Raw genomic sequence first — 14,385 nt, forward strand, 5'->3', positions numbered from 1 at the left:
GAATTATCTAAATGACATCCACATTTTTTGTTTTAATTGCAAGAAGGAAAAGCCAGCCAGCCTTGACAAGAACTAAATCATTAAACCTGACTAACAAGAACTGGCCATGTCATAAGGATTCACGGCCTGTGCTAGTACATAAGTAGAAGTATCTTAAGTTAACAATGGGATGTCAACAAATTCACAATACAAATCAAATCCCCAATGTGGTCATGGCTCCAAATTACAATTTTCACCAAGCTACTATGTATGAATTTCAATACAAATGAAGCTTAACTTACCAAAAGGGACTAGTAATAATTTATAAGACATGCCTAACGACATCAAATTGTTATGCTGGGTAAAAGACAAACCATAAAGTTAGATTTAATACTAGTGGCATTTCTTCGAGCTTAGCGTTACACACACAGAACTGGAGTAAGCATTTCCTGGTTCCCTGCCATCAGCCTAAGATTAGTGCTAACCCGGTAAAACGTATTTGTTACCCTCCCTTGGGAAACTTCTAAAACTAAAAATGCAGTTTATTTTGGAGCATAGTTTTGTGGTCAAGACATTTTTAATCATTCAGGCATTATCTTGAGTAATTAACATCATTTTTTGGCTGGGCAGTTTTTCTACAAATAGTGTCCTTTTACCTCAAAAGTGGTGAAATAATAAACAAATTATTCTCAGGGTAAAGCCTTGTCTCCCAAGGCACCTTGGGTTATCTGTCATTAGATTTATTATAAGGGATTCGCAACAAATAAACTCAAAATTACTGCAAGAAACTCAGAATTTTCAAATTAACAAACACTGCTTGTAGCATTGAGAAAAATTGCAACATCCCTCAAACGTGCAAATGCCACAGCCTTTCTGACGGGAAGCATCCAGACATTTCCTAGGCACATTTGATTTTTAAGCTTTTCTATGTTTACGTGTGAATCAGATCTGATTCAATTTAAGACCATCTGATAAAAATGCTTTTCCTTACCACCAAAAAACTTCACTTGCTTTAAAAAGGAGTAACACCACTGACTTCCTATAATAATGTGAGGAGCTTCCCAAGGCACCCGATCTAAATTCGACACAAACCCTGAATTTGCATGCAACTCTCCCGGAAACAATAACAGGTGTTATCTTCACAGCTATCTTACTGAGACATTTTTTATTCTGCAATTTTTAAACTGAGGGCTTCAGGGCCCAGAGGTTAAGTGCCCTGCCCAGAGTCACAAAGTTCAAGGTAGCACTGGACCCAGGCAATCCAAAGAACTATTTTTAATCGCTGCACCGTCAGGCAGGAGACGGGGGTTCTAGCGCTGCATCGACACCACTCTCAAATGAAGGCCCCCCAGGCAGGAGCAGTTCACCTCTGTCTTGACCACTGCACCTCTGTAAGCAGGGTGTTAATGCTCTGCTCGGTCTTCCAGGATTGTTGTGAGAACATGAAATGAACGGAATGAAAGCCTTTCAGAAAGTTCAAAGTGCTATACAAATGCACCATGTGCTAAACATATTCAACTCTGAATACTCCAGGAACAGAGAGATTACTCTCGAAACTATAGAGAAGAATCTAACAGTCTTATTTGCAGCCACCTTGAAGTGTCTTTTATGGTGTCTATCTGGAAGCCTGTAAAGTAACAGACCAAAGTCTTGGCTGCAAAGCCAAACACCCTGAACGAGGCAATATAAAAAGTGGACTTGCCGGTTATTGTTGACAGCCAAGCAGTTTCAAAATACAGATGCAAACAGCAGTCTGTAGCCAAGGAAATACATTTTCCCTTCAATGAAAATAATCTTGATTTTAAAGAACACATTAAGATGATCATTTTAATTTCAAAATATCAAATCCTGAGAGAATAGAATGATTTCTTAAAAAATGTACAGAACTCTGATAAACAAAGAACCAGAATTCTTTCTTACCTCCCACATGTATACATTATTCTTAACCTGAGATCTCTTTTTCTTATCACCAACAAATGGCCCAAACTTTTTGCCTTTTAAAATTGGTTTAGTGGCCCAGACACCTAGAAAATAAAACCAATATTTTTGTTTTGTGGTTATTTTAAAAATTGAAGCATTAAAATCAATTCAGTTTCACAAAAGTTAAAAGGCTAGACAGCCTAAAGGCAAGAAAATGTTAAATCTACTGAGATCCTGACATCAAATTAAATCAAATCTTCAACAGAGATTTTTATTTTTCTTCTTTACATTGCTCTGCATTTTCCAAATAGCCTGCACAGAATCTATATTGTTTTATAAATAGGAAAGAATTTTGTATACTTGTTTTTAATTTCTACATGTGAAATTACCCAGACAGTACAATCACAAACACACAGAGAACAGCACAATCACAACAACTAAAGAGAAAAAATATCATAATGTAGTGAACCTATAAACAATTTTTAAACTCCTCTTTCTACTTTTCTACAAATTCCAAATGGTGTGCAATGAACATGAGTTGCTTTCATAAAGGATTACAAATACAGTTTGACGAATATAGATTTTTGAAGTTTGTTTGCTCAAGGTGGAAAACCCTCTCCTCTCTAGCTAAATTTCCTGAAAACTTAGCTCCTGGAACAACGTACTTTTCAGAGTTTCAAACAGCCAAGATTCATACTGCTCTGTGGCATTCTCAAGGGTATTTCCATGTTCCCTGCCCTGACCATAAGGCACACAGACAAGATGAAGAAGCAGTGGGCAAAATGGCAGGAGACCGCCCCGGAGTCAAGGGAACCAGCACCCAGCAGTGACTCTCACTGACAACAGCACTCTGGACAGGCTCCCTCACCTGCTGGCCTCAGTTTCCTCGTGTACAGGAGGAGGGTGGGGCTGAGACAGTCCTGTCCAGCTAAGATACACGAATTCTACTTTTCTGTAAGTCTGCTCTGAATCCCATTTCATAACACAGCTAATAATCAAATAGGGAAAGTACAAAATCAATCACTTTCATGCGACCAATACAATATAAATGCTCAACTAACATCATAACTTTTCAATGACATTTAGGAAAAGCATTTATCTGCTACTTATTCACATACATATATACATAAAACTGGAATATGAGAAATACGTCTTAAAAAAAAGAAAATAGGATACAAACATGATACATTCCAAGACTATATTTTGACTAAACTTTCATAATTTACTTCCTTAGGCTTCTGTCTAAAGATTAGGACACAAAAATAAGTCCAAAAACACAAAAGTTTGGCTTGTACTCAATGAGAAATCCCAGCCAGAAGCATTCAGGACACTCAGGTTGTCATTCATTCAAGTACCTACTGAGGTCCATGAAGCATCAGGTACTAGAGACATAAAGATAAGTGCAGGTACTCACAATCAATGAAAGGGACAGACGTGAAAACAAGTACAAAATAATGAAATAAACATCATAGTAAAATCATGCTCAAGTCACAGTGAAATCAGAGGAGGGAGTGAGACACTCTGTGGGAAGAGGCCCAGGGAGACACAGAGGAAGGGGGACACTCAGGCTGGGTCACAAAAGATGGGGAGAGGGGGTATTTGTGTGTGTTTCCAGTTTAATTTTTTTTTTCTTTTTCTTTGAGGAAGATTAGCCCTGAGCTAATATCTGCTGCCAATCCTCCTCTTTTTGCTGAGGAGGACTGGCCCTGAGCTAACATCCATGCCCATCTTCCTCTACTTTATATGTGGGACGCCTACCCCAGCATGGCTTGCCAAGTGGTGCCATGTCCGTACCTGGGATCCGAACTGGCAAACCCCAGTCCGCTGGAGAAGAATGTGCGAATGTAACTGCTGCGCCACCGAGCTGACCTCTCTAGTTTAATTTTTGTAATCTACGTTTACCTTGGAAAATGTATAAACACTACATAATCTTCCAAGTCAAAATGTAAATCTGTTGCTTTTATGGTGAGCTCTCAACCTTAACTGTGGCAAAGGGAGCCTCGCCACAGCCTGCACCCCCTTCCCCGTCTCCTCTGCGACCCTTATACTCACCGATCCGAGCCTTGTCAACAGCAGATGGGAAAAGCCTCACTTCCTCTGGAAGGCCTCGAAGTACATGGTCAGGTACCTCGGCGAGGGTCTCAGCGGCTGCTACAGGCTCAGGAGCGTTCTGCAAGTCAAGAAGCAGAAGGATCACAGCAAAAGGAAGAAAGCTCAGTTAGTGTTTTGGTGTTTTTCTGGTCCAATAAGCAAATATGCAAAAATGTAACTGAAACTCGAAACTGGCAAGCCAGACCAAGGCGATGATGGCAAGCATTTCAGGAGTTGCTCTGCCGCTTGTCTGTGAATCTCCAAAGGAAACCATGCAACCTTCAAACATGTCTGTGTTCATCTATTTTGTCCCAGCCACCTGTAGCCATTTTCAAAATATGTAAATCTCTGGCACCATACTGCTTTAAACTCCTGCAGAATCTGGCAGCAAAGCACAGCTTAAGCTTACTTTTTAAGTCAAAAGCTACCATTGAGAACATTTAAAAACAAAAAATCAACGCTCTCTATTTAAATAAAGACTTCCAGCCAGCACACACGATAACGGCCGAGCTGGGCTATCAGACCCACCGAGCCAAGTTTTCACCCCCCAGCAACCACGCCCCTTCACAGGGGCTTGCACATTCCGACCAAGAACACCACAGCTTACTCGGGGCCCTCAACAGAAGTACGGCCTTCCAGGAAACAGGAATTTACCACTGGATACCAAGTCACTAAAGAGCAGAGTCACCACAATATCACAAACTCTCTAACAAACAGAGAATTTTATATAATTACTGACCAAAGTTTATGCTAAAATTCATCATAATGTTAAGAAATAAGATTACTATTCAATATGCATGTAAGGGAATAGAAAGGGGAGATTTGAGCCAACTGGTAGAACAAGACTTAGTTTAAAAATAACTTTCAAAGCAAAGGAAACCCAAGTGTCTATTAACTGGTACCATATATGCCCTAAAGAACTGCTGTGCATTTCATGACACCGCAAAGAATGATGGGTTTTGTAGTCTGAGTGTTTTTTATTTCACCACAAAACGAAACATTTCTCAAGGATTTTCAAAGAAACTAATATAGGCAAAAAGCAAACTCCAAGCTAAAAAGATCAATTTTCCCAAAACAATGAAGCTCTTGTAGTCTTTTAAGAATGTTTTATGCCAAGAAAATAATTTGTGCCAATAAAACAATTGCCAAATTTGCGTAATCCCAGCATTTCAATCTTTTTACAATATCAATAGGCCGCTTTGAGAGAAATAAATCTCACAGCCACGAACAAGATATTACGAAGCCGGCCTGCGTGGAGCCAGAATCGGCAAAAGTGAGCATCTACTCGGGTTTATTCTTGGGCAGGGCAAAGCTGACAGCGCACAGACTTCAGAAGCACAAATGCTTCCATCCTGCTGGATTTACTTCTTGGTCCCGACAGTATCACCAAGCACAAGTTAAATGCCTTCCAAAACATGGGAATATCAAAATTGCCCCAGAAAATGGTCTTACGGTATTTCTAATTAGCTGAAGTGTGAAGAAATCTAGCCCACAAATTTCTCACTTCTAAATATAGTGTCCTCGTTTTTAAAATGTTAATCTATAAGGTGGATTTTTGCAAACATGAATAAATTTTTCCCAAAGAGGGAAAAGGTATTAAAAGTTGGTAGTTGGTATCCTAGGCTACATAATAATACTTTTCTAACAGGATAAATTAAGCCGTCTTAACAAGTAACAGCCAGAGTTGTGAGTCCTAAAAGCACGTGGCCATTTCGCACAAGAGAAGTTTTCTTTCCCTTTCTCAGATGGGACCCTAGGCAAAGATTTAAAATGATTTGATACCACTTACCCTCCCCAGGAGCTTTGAAAACAGAGTGTCAGCTAACCTAAACTGACACGTCCAGGCCCTATTATATTAATACTAACCAACCTCTGGGGCCTCCTCGGGCAAGGCCCTGTGCGAACTGTCCGACGCCCATGACAGAGTTTACTCCAAACAGCCAAGAGGCAGGGACCATCAGTGCCTCCTCCCAGGCCCCCTACTCCCTACAGACACACAGAGGAGGAAACTGAGGCTTAGGGAAGTCGTCTGAGTTAGAGCCCAAGTTCGTAACCAGGTGGTGTTTCCAGTTAAGATTCTGCTGGATCAGGTCTAAGGAGCTAGTGTAAAAGCTGGAACTCTAGTTGACAACACTGTACTACAGAATCGAAATTGGCTGAAAGAGTAGAATTTACATGTTCTCACCAAAGGAAAAAAGAGAAAAAGATAAATAATGAGAGGTGATAGACGCGCTTATTAACTAGACAGTGGGAATCCTTTCACAATGTATATGTCTATCAAATCACCATGATGTACGTTTTAAATATCTCACAATTTTGTCACTTATAGTTCAATAAAGCTAAAAAAACAAAAACGATTCTGCTGAAATACAATCTAAGAACCTCTGCCCTAAAACCTCCAAACTTAAATGGAAATGTCGGCAGGAGATGGCACCTAAGATAGGAATGGTCATCCAACAGGAAATTTGTCACTTGAGTGTAAGTTGGAGACGATGTGTATTAAAATTCCTGAAACACCTGTGACTATAAAGGACCTCAGCAGAGCTGTCACAGGAAAAAGAAATAAGGAAAATTCCTATGCGTTTATTTATCTGCTTTCAGCTACCCCATTACTTTTAATCTGCGCTCATTCACCTAGTAGAGAAAAGCTTACTTTCTGTTTATTTCAGTGTCCTGCGCACTCTAACGGGGCTCAACTAAACAGGAGGACCTCAGTCCACACCAAGCCGTCCGGACACTGGCCAGCTGCAAGGCCTTCCTCGCGCCTCTCCAGCTGCTGGAATCTCCAGGGCAGTGGCTGTGGCTGGAAACTGACTGGAACATCTTTAGAAAATCAGTGACTCGCGAAGTAAAAGGCGGTGAGATGATGTGCCTACACAGAACCACCCTCTCGCCTTCCTTATTTCTCCCTCATAGGTCTTATCACAATTTTAAGTAATTATCTGTATAATTACATGTTTAATGTACCTGCCGTTAGACTGCAATAAAGACAAGCTGGCATCTTATTCAATGTTGCATTCCCAGTGCTTAGCAGTGGACATGAAATGTTTGTTGTCACTTAAATACTTGAATGAATAAATGATTCTTGTACACTAACAAATCTTTTTTAGAAAAAGGAGGGATGGTAACAAATAAAATAGCAGGGTCATCTATCAGAAACTATTTTCTCCATGTGTGCCCGAATTTCTTAAATCCGAAGTAGGTAGTCTTCTGGGTCAATATAAGAATCCTCTTCTAGAAAATATGACTTGCTCTCAATTCCAAGCAATCAATTTACAAGTAAATCTTTGAAACAAAAAAACATTTAAAAGAAAATTTCTCTCCCCACACACTCCTAAACTAGAATCTCTTTTTTATGTATATCCTGATAGTATTAGATGCATTTGATGTAATATCATATTCCAAACAGGGTCATCTTGGTTCTCATGCTGAAGAATCACAACTTGACCCTGGGAATATTTCCCAGACTGATTTTGTCAAAAGTAATTGCAACATCTACCCAATTTATTAAAATATTTCTGCATCCTACCACGGGCCAGGTAACGTTTTAGGCATCACACTGGCCTTAAATGCGTCACTCTAGTGAGGAAGGCAAAGTCAAGCAAAGATATACAAAGCCTGGTAGTTACTGATGCTCTGAAGAAAAATCAAGGACAAGGGGACTCAGTGATGGAGAAGCGGCAGGGTGCTACTCTGACTGCATCCTCAGAGAGGCCCTCTCTACAAGGAAAAGAATTGTGTAGTGATATGGAGGAACACACGCCAGGAAAGGGAATCAGAGGGACCGAATCCTGACTTGGAGATAAGCTTGGTGTGCTCAGAAAACAGACGAGTAGAAAGAGCAATGTATCTGGAGCAGAGAAGGTGAGAGAAAAGCAGCTAGCAGTGAGGTGGGAGAGGCAGGCTGGGGCAATGCCTTAGGAGAAATGCATCACCATCTGCTGGACCACACAGAGCAAGAGGAGCAGAAGGGAGCCAACCAGGGAGCAGACCACAAGCTCCAGGAGGGAGCCCTCACGGCTCCTCCCAGCACCCCAGTCCTGCTGGCCCTGAATGAAGGCACATTCCCATTTTAAGGGTTTCTAACCCTGATCACTGAGATAAGTATGGAGGAAGTTACACGGACATCTCTACTTTCCTGTTACATAATAGGAAATATAAGGACGCGTTATTTCACTCCTTAATGAAGTACAGTCTCCAAACACGTATCAATGAACTGATCTGGAACAGCATGTATTAAATATAATGTATTAAATTTAAGTTAACGTATAAATTACTTAGTTATTAACTGCCAATTGATCTCATTAATTCGATGTCTCCAACTTCCTACCTCAAATTAAAAGAAAGTCAATACACCCTCCCTTCCCCAATTAATGGCCACAGGCATCTCTCCCTCATTCAGTCTGTCATTCAATGATTAACAAACACTTCCTGAGTGCCTGCTCAATCATTAACAAACACTTCCTGAGTGCCTGCTCAGCATCGGCACTGTGCTGAGCCATGAAGATACAATGGTTAACAAAGCTGATTGAGGCCCCTTCCTCACAAAGCTCACTGGCTAGCAGATCTGCTCTTCTCCCTTTCTAACACAAGGAACCTTAGAGATATTTTCATTCTCCAGTTTTGACCCTGCTGCAGAGCCTGTTAAAGGTCCTTCTTCTGCCTTCCCCTAACACCTTTCTTTGGCCCAGGATGACCTTCCCATGCTGTACGAGGGGGAACTTAGGGAGTCTGACATTAACTGCTGCCTCTGGGCCAAGATCTATGCTAAGCCCTTTCCGTGCATCACCTCACGGCGTCATCACAACAATAAGCCCGGCTAACACGGACAGAGTATTCAGGACACTACGCAGACACTAGTCCAAGCACTTTCTACATCTCACCTCATTTAATCTTCACACTACCACTCTGGCTGTGGGTAACTTCATGATCCCCATTTCACAGATGAAACTGAAGCCTGCCCAGTGCCACAGGTAGTAAGTGGCAGAGCTAGGACTCAAAGCCAGCGAGGCTTTGGCGTCCAAACTCAAATAATACGCTGCAGAGGAGCCCTGTCAAGTAACTTTCCCAAGCTACATGGCTTCAAAGTGGTGGAGCCAAGATAAACACCAGATGTCCAGAGTCCCCATCTTAACTTCTAACCCAGTGGGGTCTCGCACTCTAGTCCAGGGACGCCCAGGAAGTCCTTTTCAGGGGTCCACAAGGTCAGAGCTATTGTTCTAACAATACTCAGATGTCATCTGCCTTTTCTCTTACATGTGTAAATGAGAGTTTTCGGGAGGCTATGACATGCAACGATGTCATCATTTTGCCAGCTAATGGAATGTGTGATTGTTTAATCTTGCGTTTGAAAACTTTCTGACTTATGAGTAAGGCCTGCAGTCTAATGAACTACTGTGCCAAGTCAATTTCTTGGTTTTGAGACGGTACTGGAGTTATATAAGATGTCACCACAGGGGAAAGCTGAGTGAAGAAGAGTACACTAGATTCTCTGTACTATTTTTGCAACTTCCCATAAATCTATATTTGTTTAAAAAGTTTAAACAATTTGTTTCAATTTCTAACTTGGTAAATATCCAAAGAATAATCCATACAAACCAACAGCCTGCGAACGGCTGCACTAAGTGAGACCGCCTCTGATCTTCCGGGGCCTCTGACCTCAGGACTGAGAAGCAGAGAACAGGAGCGATGACGAGAGTGTGGAGGTCAGAGAGGAAAGTGAGGGAGGAGGCTGGGCTCACACATCTGTGCCCTACCTCCCCTGCTTCTTCGGTACAACTGGAGGGTGTGCTCCTCCAAAACAGGCACGAGGGATTCTTTTTATTTTCAGGGCCTCAGCACTGATCACCAGAAGAGAACAGGCAAAATATACTAGAATAAACTGGGATACGTGGCTTCAAAATATTAAAGACAACACCTAATCGTCAGTGCCAGTTAGGGCTCCCGCACGGATGAGAAAGAAAAGCAGGAGGAGTTGCCATCATTTGCTTCTAAGCCCCAGGATTGGGGGGGGGGGGGGGGCGGTGCTGAGACCCCATCAAGGCAAGAAGATTACCTAAAGGAGCCAATTTGCATCTGTATTCTAGGCTCTGCCCTACCCAGAGGAAGCCTGTTCCGCGGTCCTTCCTAGCAGGATCTCCCCTCCAAGGCCCTGTTAACAGACTCTCCGCAGCTCACAGCACTCCGCATTTCGTAAGCACTTACCGGCTGGCTTGTTTAATGGCCTCTCCACTAGAAGCAGGATTAGATCACAGACACACAGGGCAGGTTCTGTTTCCCTCACCACCGCACCCAGTGCCTGGCACAGGATGCCTAACTCAGAGCAGCGGTCGCTGTGAACAAACAAGCAAGTGTCTGCCAGTCAAGTGCCAAGAGGTCTGGGCGCACAGAGACAGCTGTAAGCGTACAGACTCAACCGCTAACGGATTCAATGGGAGGGGATGAGACCGCAGAGCAGAGAACGACAGAAGAGCAAGGACAAAGCCCTCAGGAGAAGAAGCAGAAGAACAGGAACAGCAGAGAAGGCCTGGAAGAAGTCATCACAGAGGCACATGGGGCCCCAAGAGCATGGTCTCAGAAAGGCCGAGAAAAGGTTCAAGGAATGGAGAGAGGTCAACAGAGTCAAATGCTGCTGGGGAGCCTTCAAAATCTGTTGTGTCTGATCCCTTTCTCCAGTTGCCATTGCCACCATCATCCTTTAAATCTGAAATAACACAGCAATTTCCACCCGTCCTGCAAATGTCCCACAAGCGTCCCATGTGCCAGCACTGTACTACTCCAGGAAAGCGGCAGTGAAGAGGCGAGGGGTCCTGCCCGCCTGCAGCCCGCCGGTTAACACAGGAGACTGATGGGGTACTCCCCTTCAGTGAAGTAAAGAGTGTGACAGACAGAGACAAGGGGGGGATACTGCTTGAGTTAGGGTAGCTGCTGGGGAGGGCATCTCAGAGAAGACGACGCAGAGACTTGGACTTGAAGGATGGGAATGAGCTGTGTGCTCCAGACTGAGCCCTCCAGAGGAACATCCCAAGGAGACAAAGGGCCTGGCAGGTCAGGAACAAAAAGAGGCCACTGTAGCAGGGGCAGAAGGAGCCAGGGAGAAAGCTGAGGCGGCCGCCGCCAGGACCTGTAGAACCTGGAAGTGCTGCCAGCGTGAGGAGACTGAATGGCACTTTGAGAGTGGGGGGACACCACTAGAAGGTTTGGGGCAGGACAATGACAAGATGTGACAGGAAGGTTTTCTGGCATCCAGTCTATTCTATGTTCAACTTCTCCAAACCCTCTGCCTTCCTGACTAATCGTCCTATTTATAGGCTGAAGCATCTGCCTCAAAAATCTTTTTAAAAACTTTCTAAATAAAACCCAGCAGTTCCTTTACTGGTTTTAGAGACTTTAAGGTTCAAGAGAAGCAAAGTAAATGAGGTACCTGAGAGCTCTCTCCACCTGCCACACCCTTCCTTGTCTGGAAGAGGCTGACACAGGGTGGGAAGGGGCGGACTGAGCGGGAGAAGGAGCATTCCGGTACCTCCTTCCCACGGAGTCTGCTACTGGCGAGGCAGGGCTGCCACTTCTCAAACCATCTTCGTCCAAAGCAGCAAACTGTAGGGGCTACAACCTTTCAGGTCAGACGGAGTCTGTTTGGTCCACCCACAGCTTTATTTAAAAAAAAAATTTCTACTGGAAGAAATCTCAGAAAAATCCCCACTTTACTCTGCAAGTTCCTCCCTGGCCACACAGGCCCCACCGCTGGCCTCTTCCCTCACCAGACCAGGTCCTCTCACTCCACATCTCTCGCAATTCAGGCTTTCAGCTGATAACGACCCCAAGCCACCGGTCCTTCTGGCCCCAGTTCTTCTGACTAGTCAATATCTTCTACATCCTTCTAGGTCAAGTTCACATTCCAGTTCATCCACAAAGACATTCCAAACAAGGCATGAAGACTGTCCACTTTTCCGATTTCAATCTTATGTTGCACACGTATAGTACTCAAGGCACATGGAGATGGCTCGATGGGAGAGAGACACTGTCAGGGAGGAAAGCACTTGGGAGGCTTCCGGAATAGTCCAAACAGGGTGTGTTTGGGTCCAAATTCAAACACTAACAATGATTACGAGGTATTTTATAGGGCAGAATCAAGACTTAATCACTGGCTGAAAATAATGATAACGATGATGATGATGATGATACTTCCACAGTGTTTCCTATACTCCAGGCACTAGACTAAGGGCTTCACGTTTATTAACTCGGTTACTCTTGACCACAGCTGCATGGGGTGGGCCCCACTACTACCCCTATCTAACGGGTAAGAAAGCAAACAGCAAGAAGTCAAGTGACCTGCCCAAGGTCACACAGCTGGAGTGGCAAAGTCAGGAGTGAAGGTGGAATGTGAGTCAAAAGACAGCAAAGGTGAGACAGAGCTAAACAATCCTACAACCTTCTTCTCTACTGAAGCGTTAATATCAGAATAACAAAAACCTAAGCCTTCTTGCCACACTTCCTGCCACAGTTATACAACGAAATGCTATTCAAGTTGCTGAACTTTTTTTCAAATTTCAGAAATAATCAAATATTTTCATTCAGAAAAACAATGTTCCAGATTTTATAAAAATAGCTAATTTATCTAGTAGAATACATGATTCAAAATGAGATTTAAGTGCCACTGTTATTCAACAGGTTAATTTCCTAAATGATACATTCATTAACTGAGGTTTAAGTTATGAGAGATAGGAATTACCTCACTTAGAAGACTTCTTTTAAAATGTCTGAAAAATCAGATTTATAAATTATCTATAAAAATGTAATTCTATATCGATAATGTGCTAAAACAGCAAAAGTGTTTTTTACTTTAACACCATATATATATTGAAGATTAGAAAAAAAGGGGGGGCTGGGATAACTAAAATGAAAGATAGAAAGCCATCCCAGGGTTTCACCAAATCTTTAGAAATACAACTATGAACATATTTATCCAGATGGTACAATGTTCTCCCACAAAATATCTTCTGTAAAAGGAATAAACTACTGCTACACACAGCAACATGGATGAATCTCAAAGACATTATGCCGACCAAAAGGAGACAAACACAAAAGAGCACGTACTATATGATTCTGTTCACAAGAAATGAGGAAAAGCCAACCCACAGGGACAGAGAGCCAATCAGTGGTTGCCTGGAATAGGGGCTGGGGGGAGGACTAAGTGCAGAGCAGCAAGTAGGAGCTTTGTGGGGAGGTGCAAATGTCCATAGCTTGACAGCAGCGGTAGTTACAGAAGTGTACATATTTGTCAAAACTCAACACTCTGTACTTCAAATGAGTACATTTTACTGCACAGAAATTATAACTCAAAGTTTATTTTTAAAGTAAAATAAGTAACTAAACCCTACACTCTCCTCTTTAAATGATGTTAAAATGGAACTTTAATGCCCCAAGAAAATAAAGGACAAAAATACAGATGCTTTGGAAAAAAATTTTTAATCAGTGTTTTTTCTTAACCCAACTAAAGCATTCGTCTGCTCCAAACCCTCCAATGGTTTCCCATCTCCCTGGGCAAAATCGACTCTGGTCCTTGCAATGACCACAGAGCGGACCCCACACCTCTCTGACCAGTCACTCCTCCCTCGTCTGCTCTGCTCCAGGCACACTGTGGCCTTGGACGCCTTGGAGCCAGCCTGCTCCACTTCCTGTCCACTCCCCTCTCCTCACACTCCTAAACAAACAGTCACTGGAATTAGGAAGGTAACTCCACTGCACAGCACAGCATTGGCGCTGCCTGCTGCGACCTAAGGCCACGTGTACCATCTTACGTAGGCGACACATACTACTGTGCTTATTTTTCAAAATATAAGAATGAGCAACTTCTACTGGTATTTCATTTAAATTTATAGCAGTAACTCCTTATACACGCTCCATCCAGAGAATGACCATAAATTATTATACCAGATTCAATCTACTTAATTAAAACACCTAGCTTCTTAAGTATCAATTTGTCCAAAACTAACACACTGGAGAGCAAAAGCAGTGGGTAACAGAAGCGATTAAATTCAATATTGCTTATTCACACTAAGACATCTATCATAACTGTTGTTACCAGCAAAAGACACTCAAGAATCAGAGTATGAAAATACTCTAAATTCTATGAACAATTCTTCTTTGTCTAGACTTGCAAACAAGACTCTTAGCTGCCATTCTGGGGGCAAACAATGGGAGGAAATCAAACAAACTTCAGTTTACTGAAATAGCATTAAAACGTATCTGCCTAAGGAATGAGTATTAAGACTACAATAACAATAAACAGATGGGGACACAGAACAAGAAAATCTTATATGTTGCCTTTGGAAAAGAACAGCAGTCAAATAGTTCAGAAACATATAAACAAGGACTCTCTTTCCAAAAAGCTGG

At 42.5% G+C, this 14,385-nt stretch overlaps 1 protein-coding gene across 14 annotated transcripts in view; it reads right to left on the reverse strand.

Moving 5' to 3' along the window:
• Window positions 1-14,385, reverse strand: part of PRDM2 (PR/SET domain 2) — a 127,065-nt gene that overhangs the window by 93,441 nt on the left and 19,239 nt on the right. For 10 of the 14 annotated variants that reach the window (XM_070602870.1, XM_070602839.1, XM_070602930.1 and 7 more), the window contains 2 exons: window positions 3,952-4,069; window positions 1,900-2,003 (listed from right to left, as the gene is read on the reverse strand). In XM_070602870.1, the coding sequence (XP_070458971.1) occupies window positions 1,900-2,003; window positions 3,952-4,069 (222 nt within the window). Of the gene's footprint in view, window positions 1-1,899; window positions 2,004-3,951; window positions 4,070-10,194; window positions 10,370-14,385 lie in introns of those variants that run through there. The other 4 variants (XM_070602882.1, XM_070602893.1, XM_070602925.1 and 1 more) reach the window with 4 other exon arrangements.

Source organism: Equus przewalskii, chromosome 2, assembly GCF_037783145.1.
Source record: "Equus przewalskii isolate Varuska chromosome 2, EquPr2, whole genome shotgun sequence".
NCBI classification, from domain to species: Eukaryota; Metazoa; Chordata; class Mammalia; order Perissodactyla; family Equidae; genus Equus; species Equus przewalskii.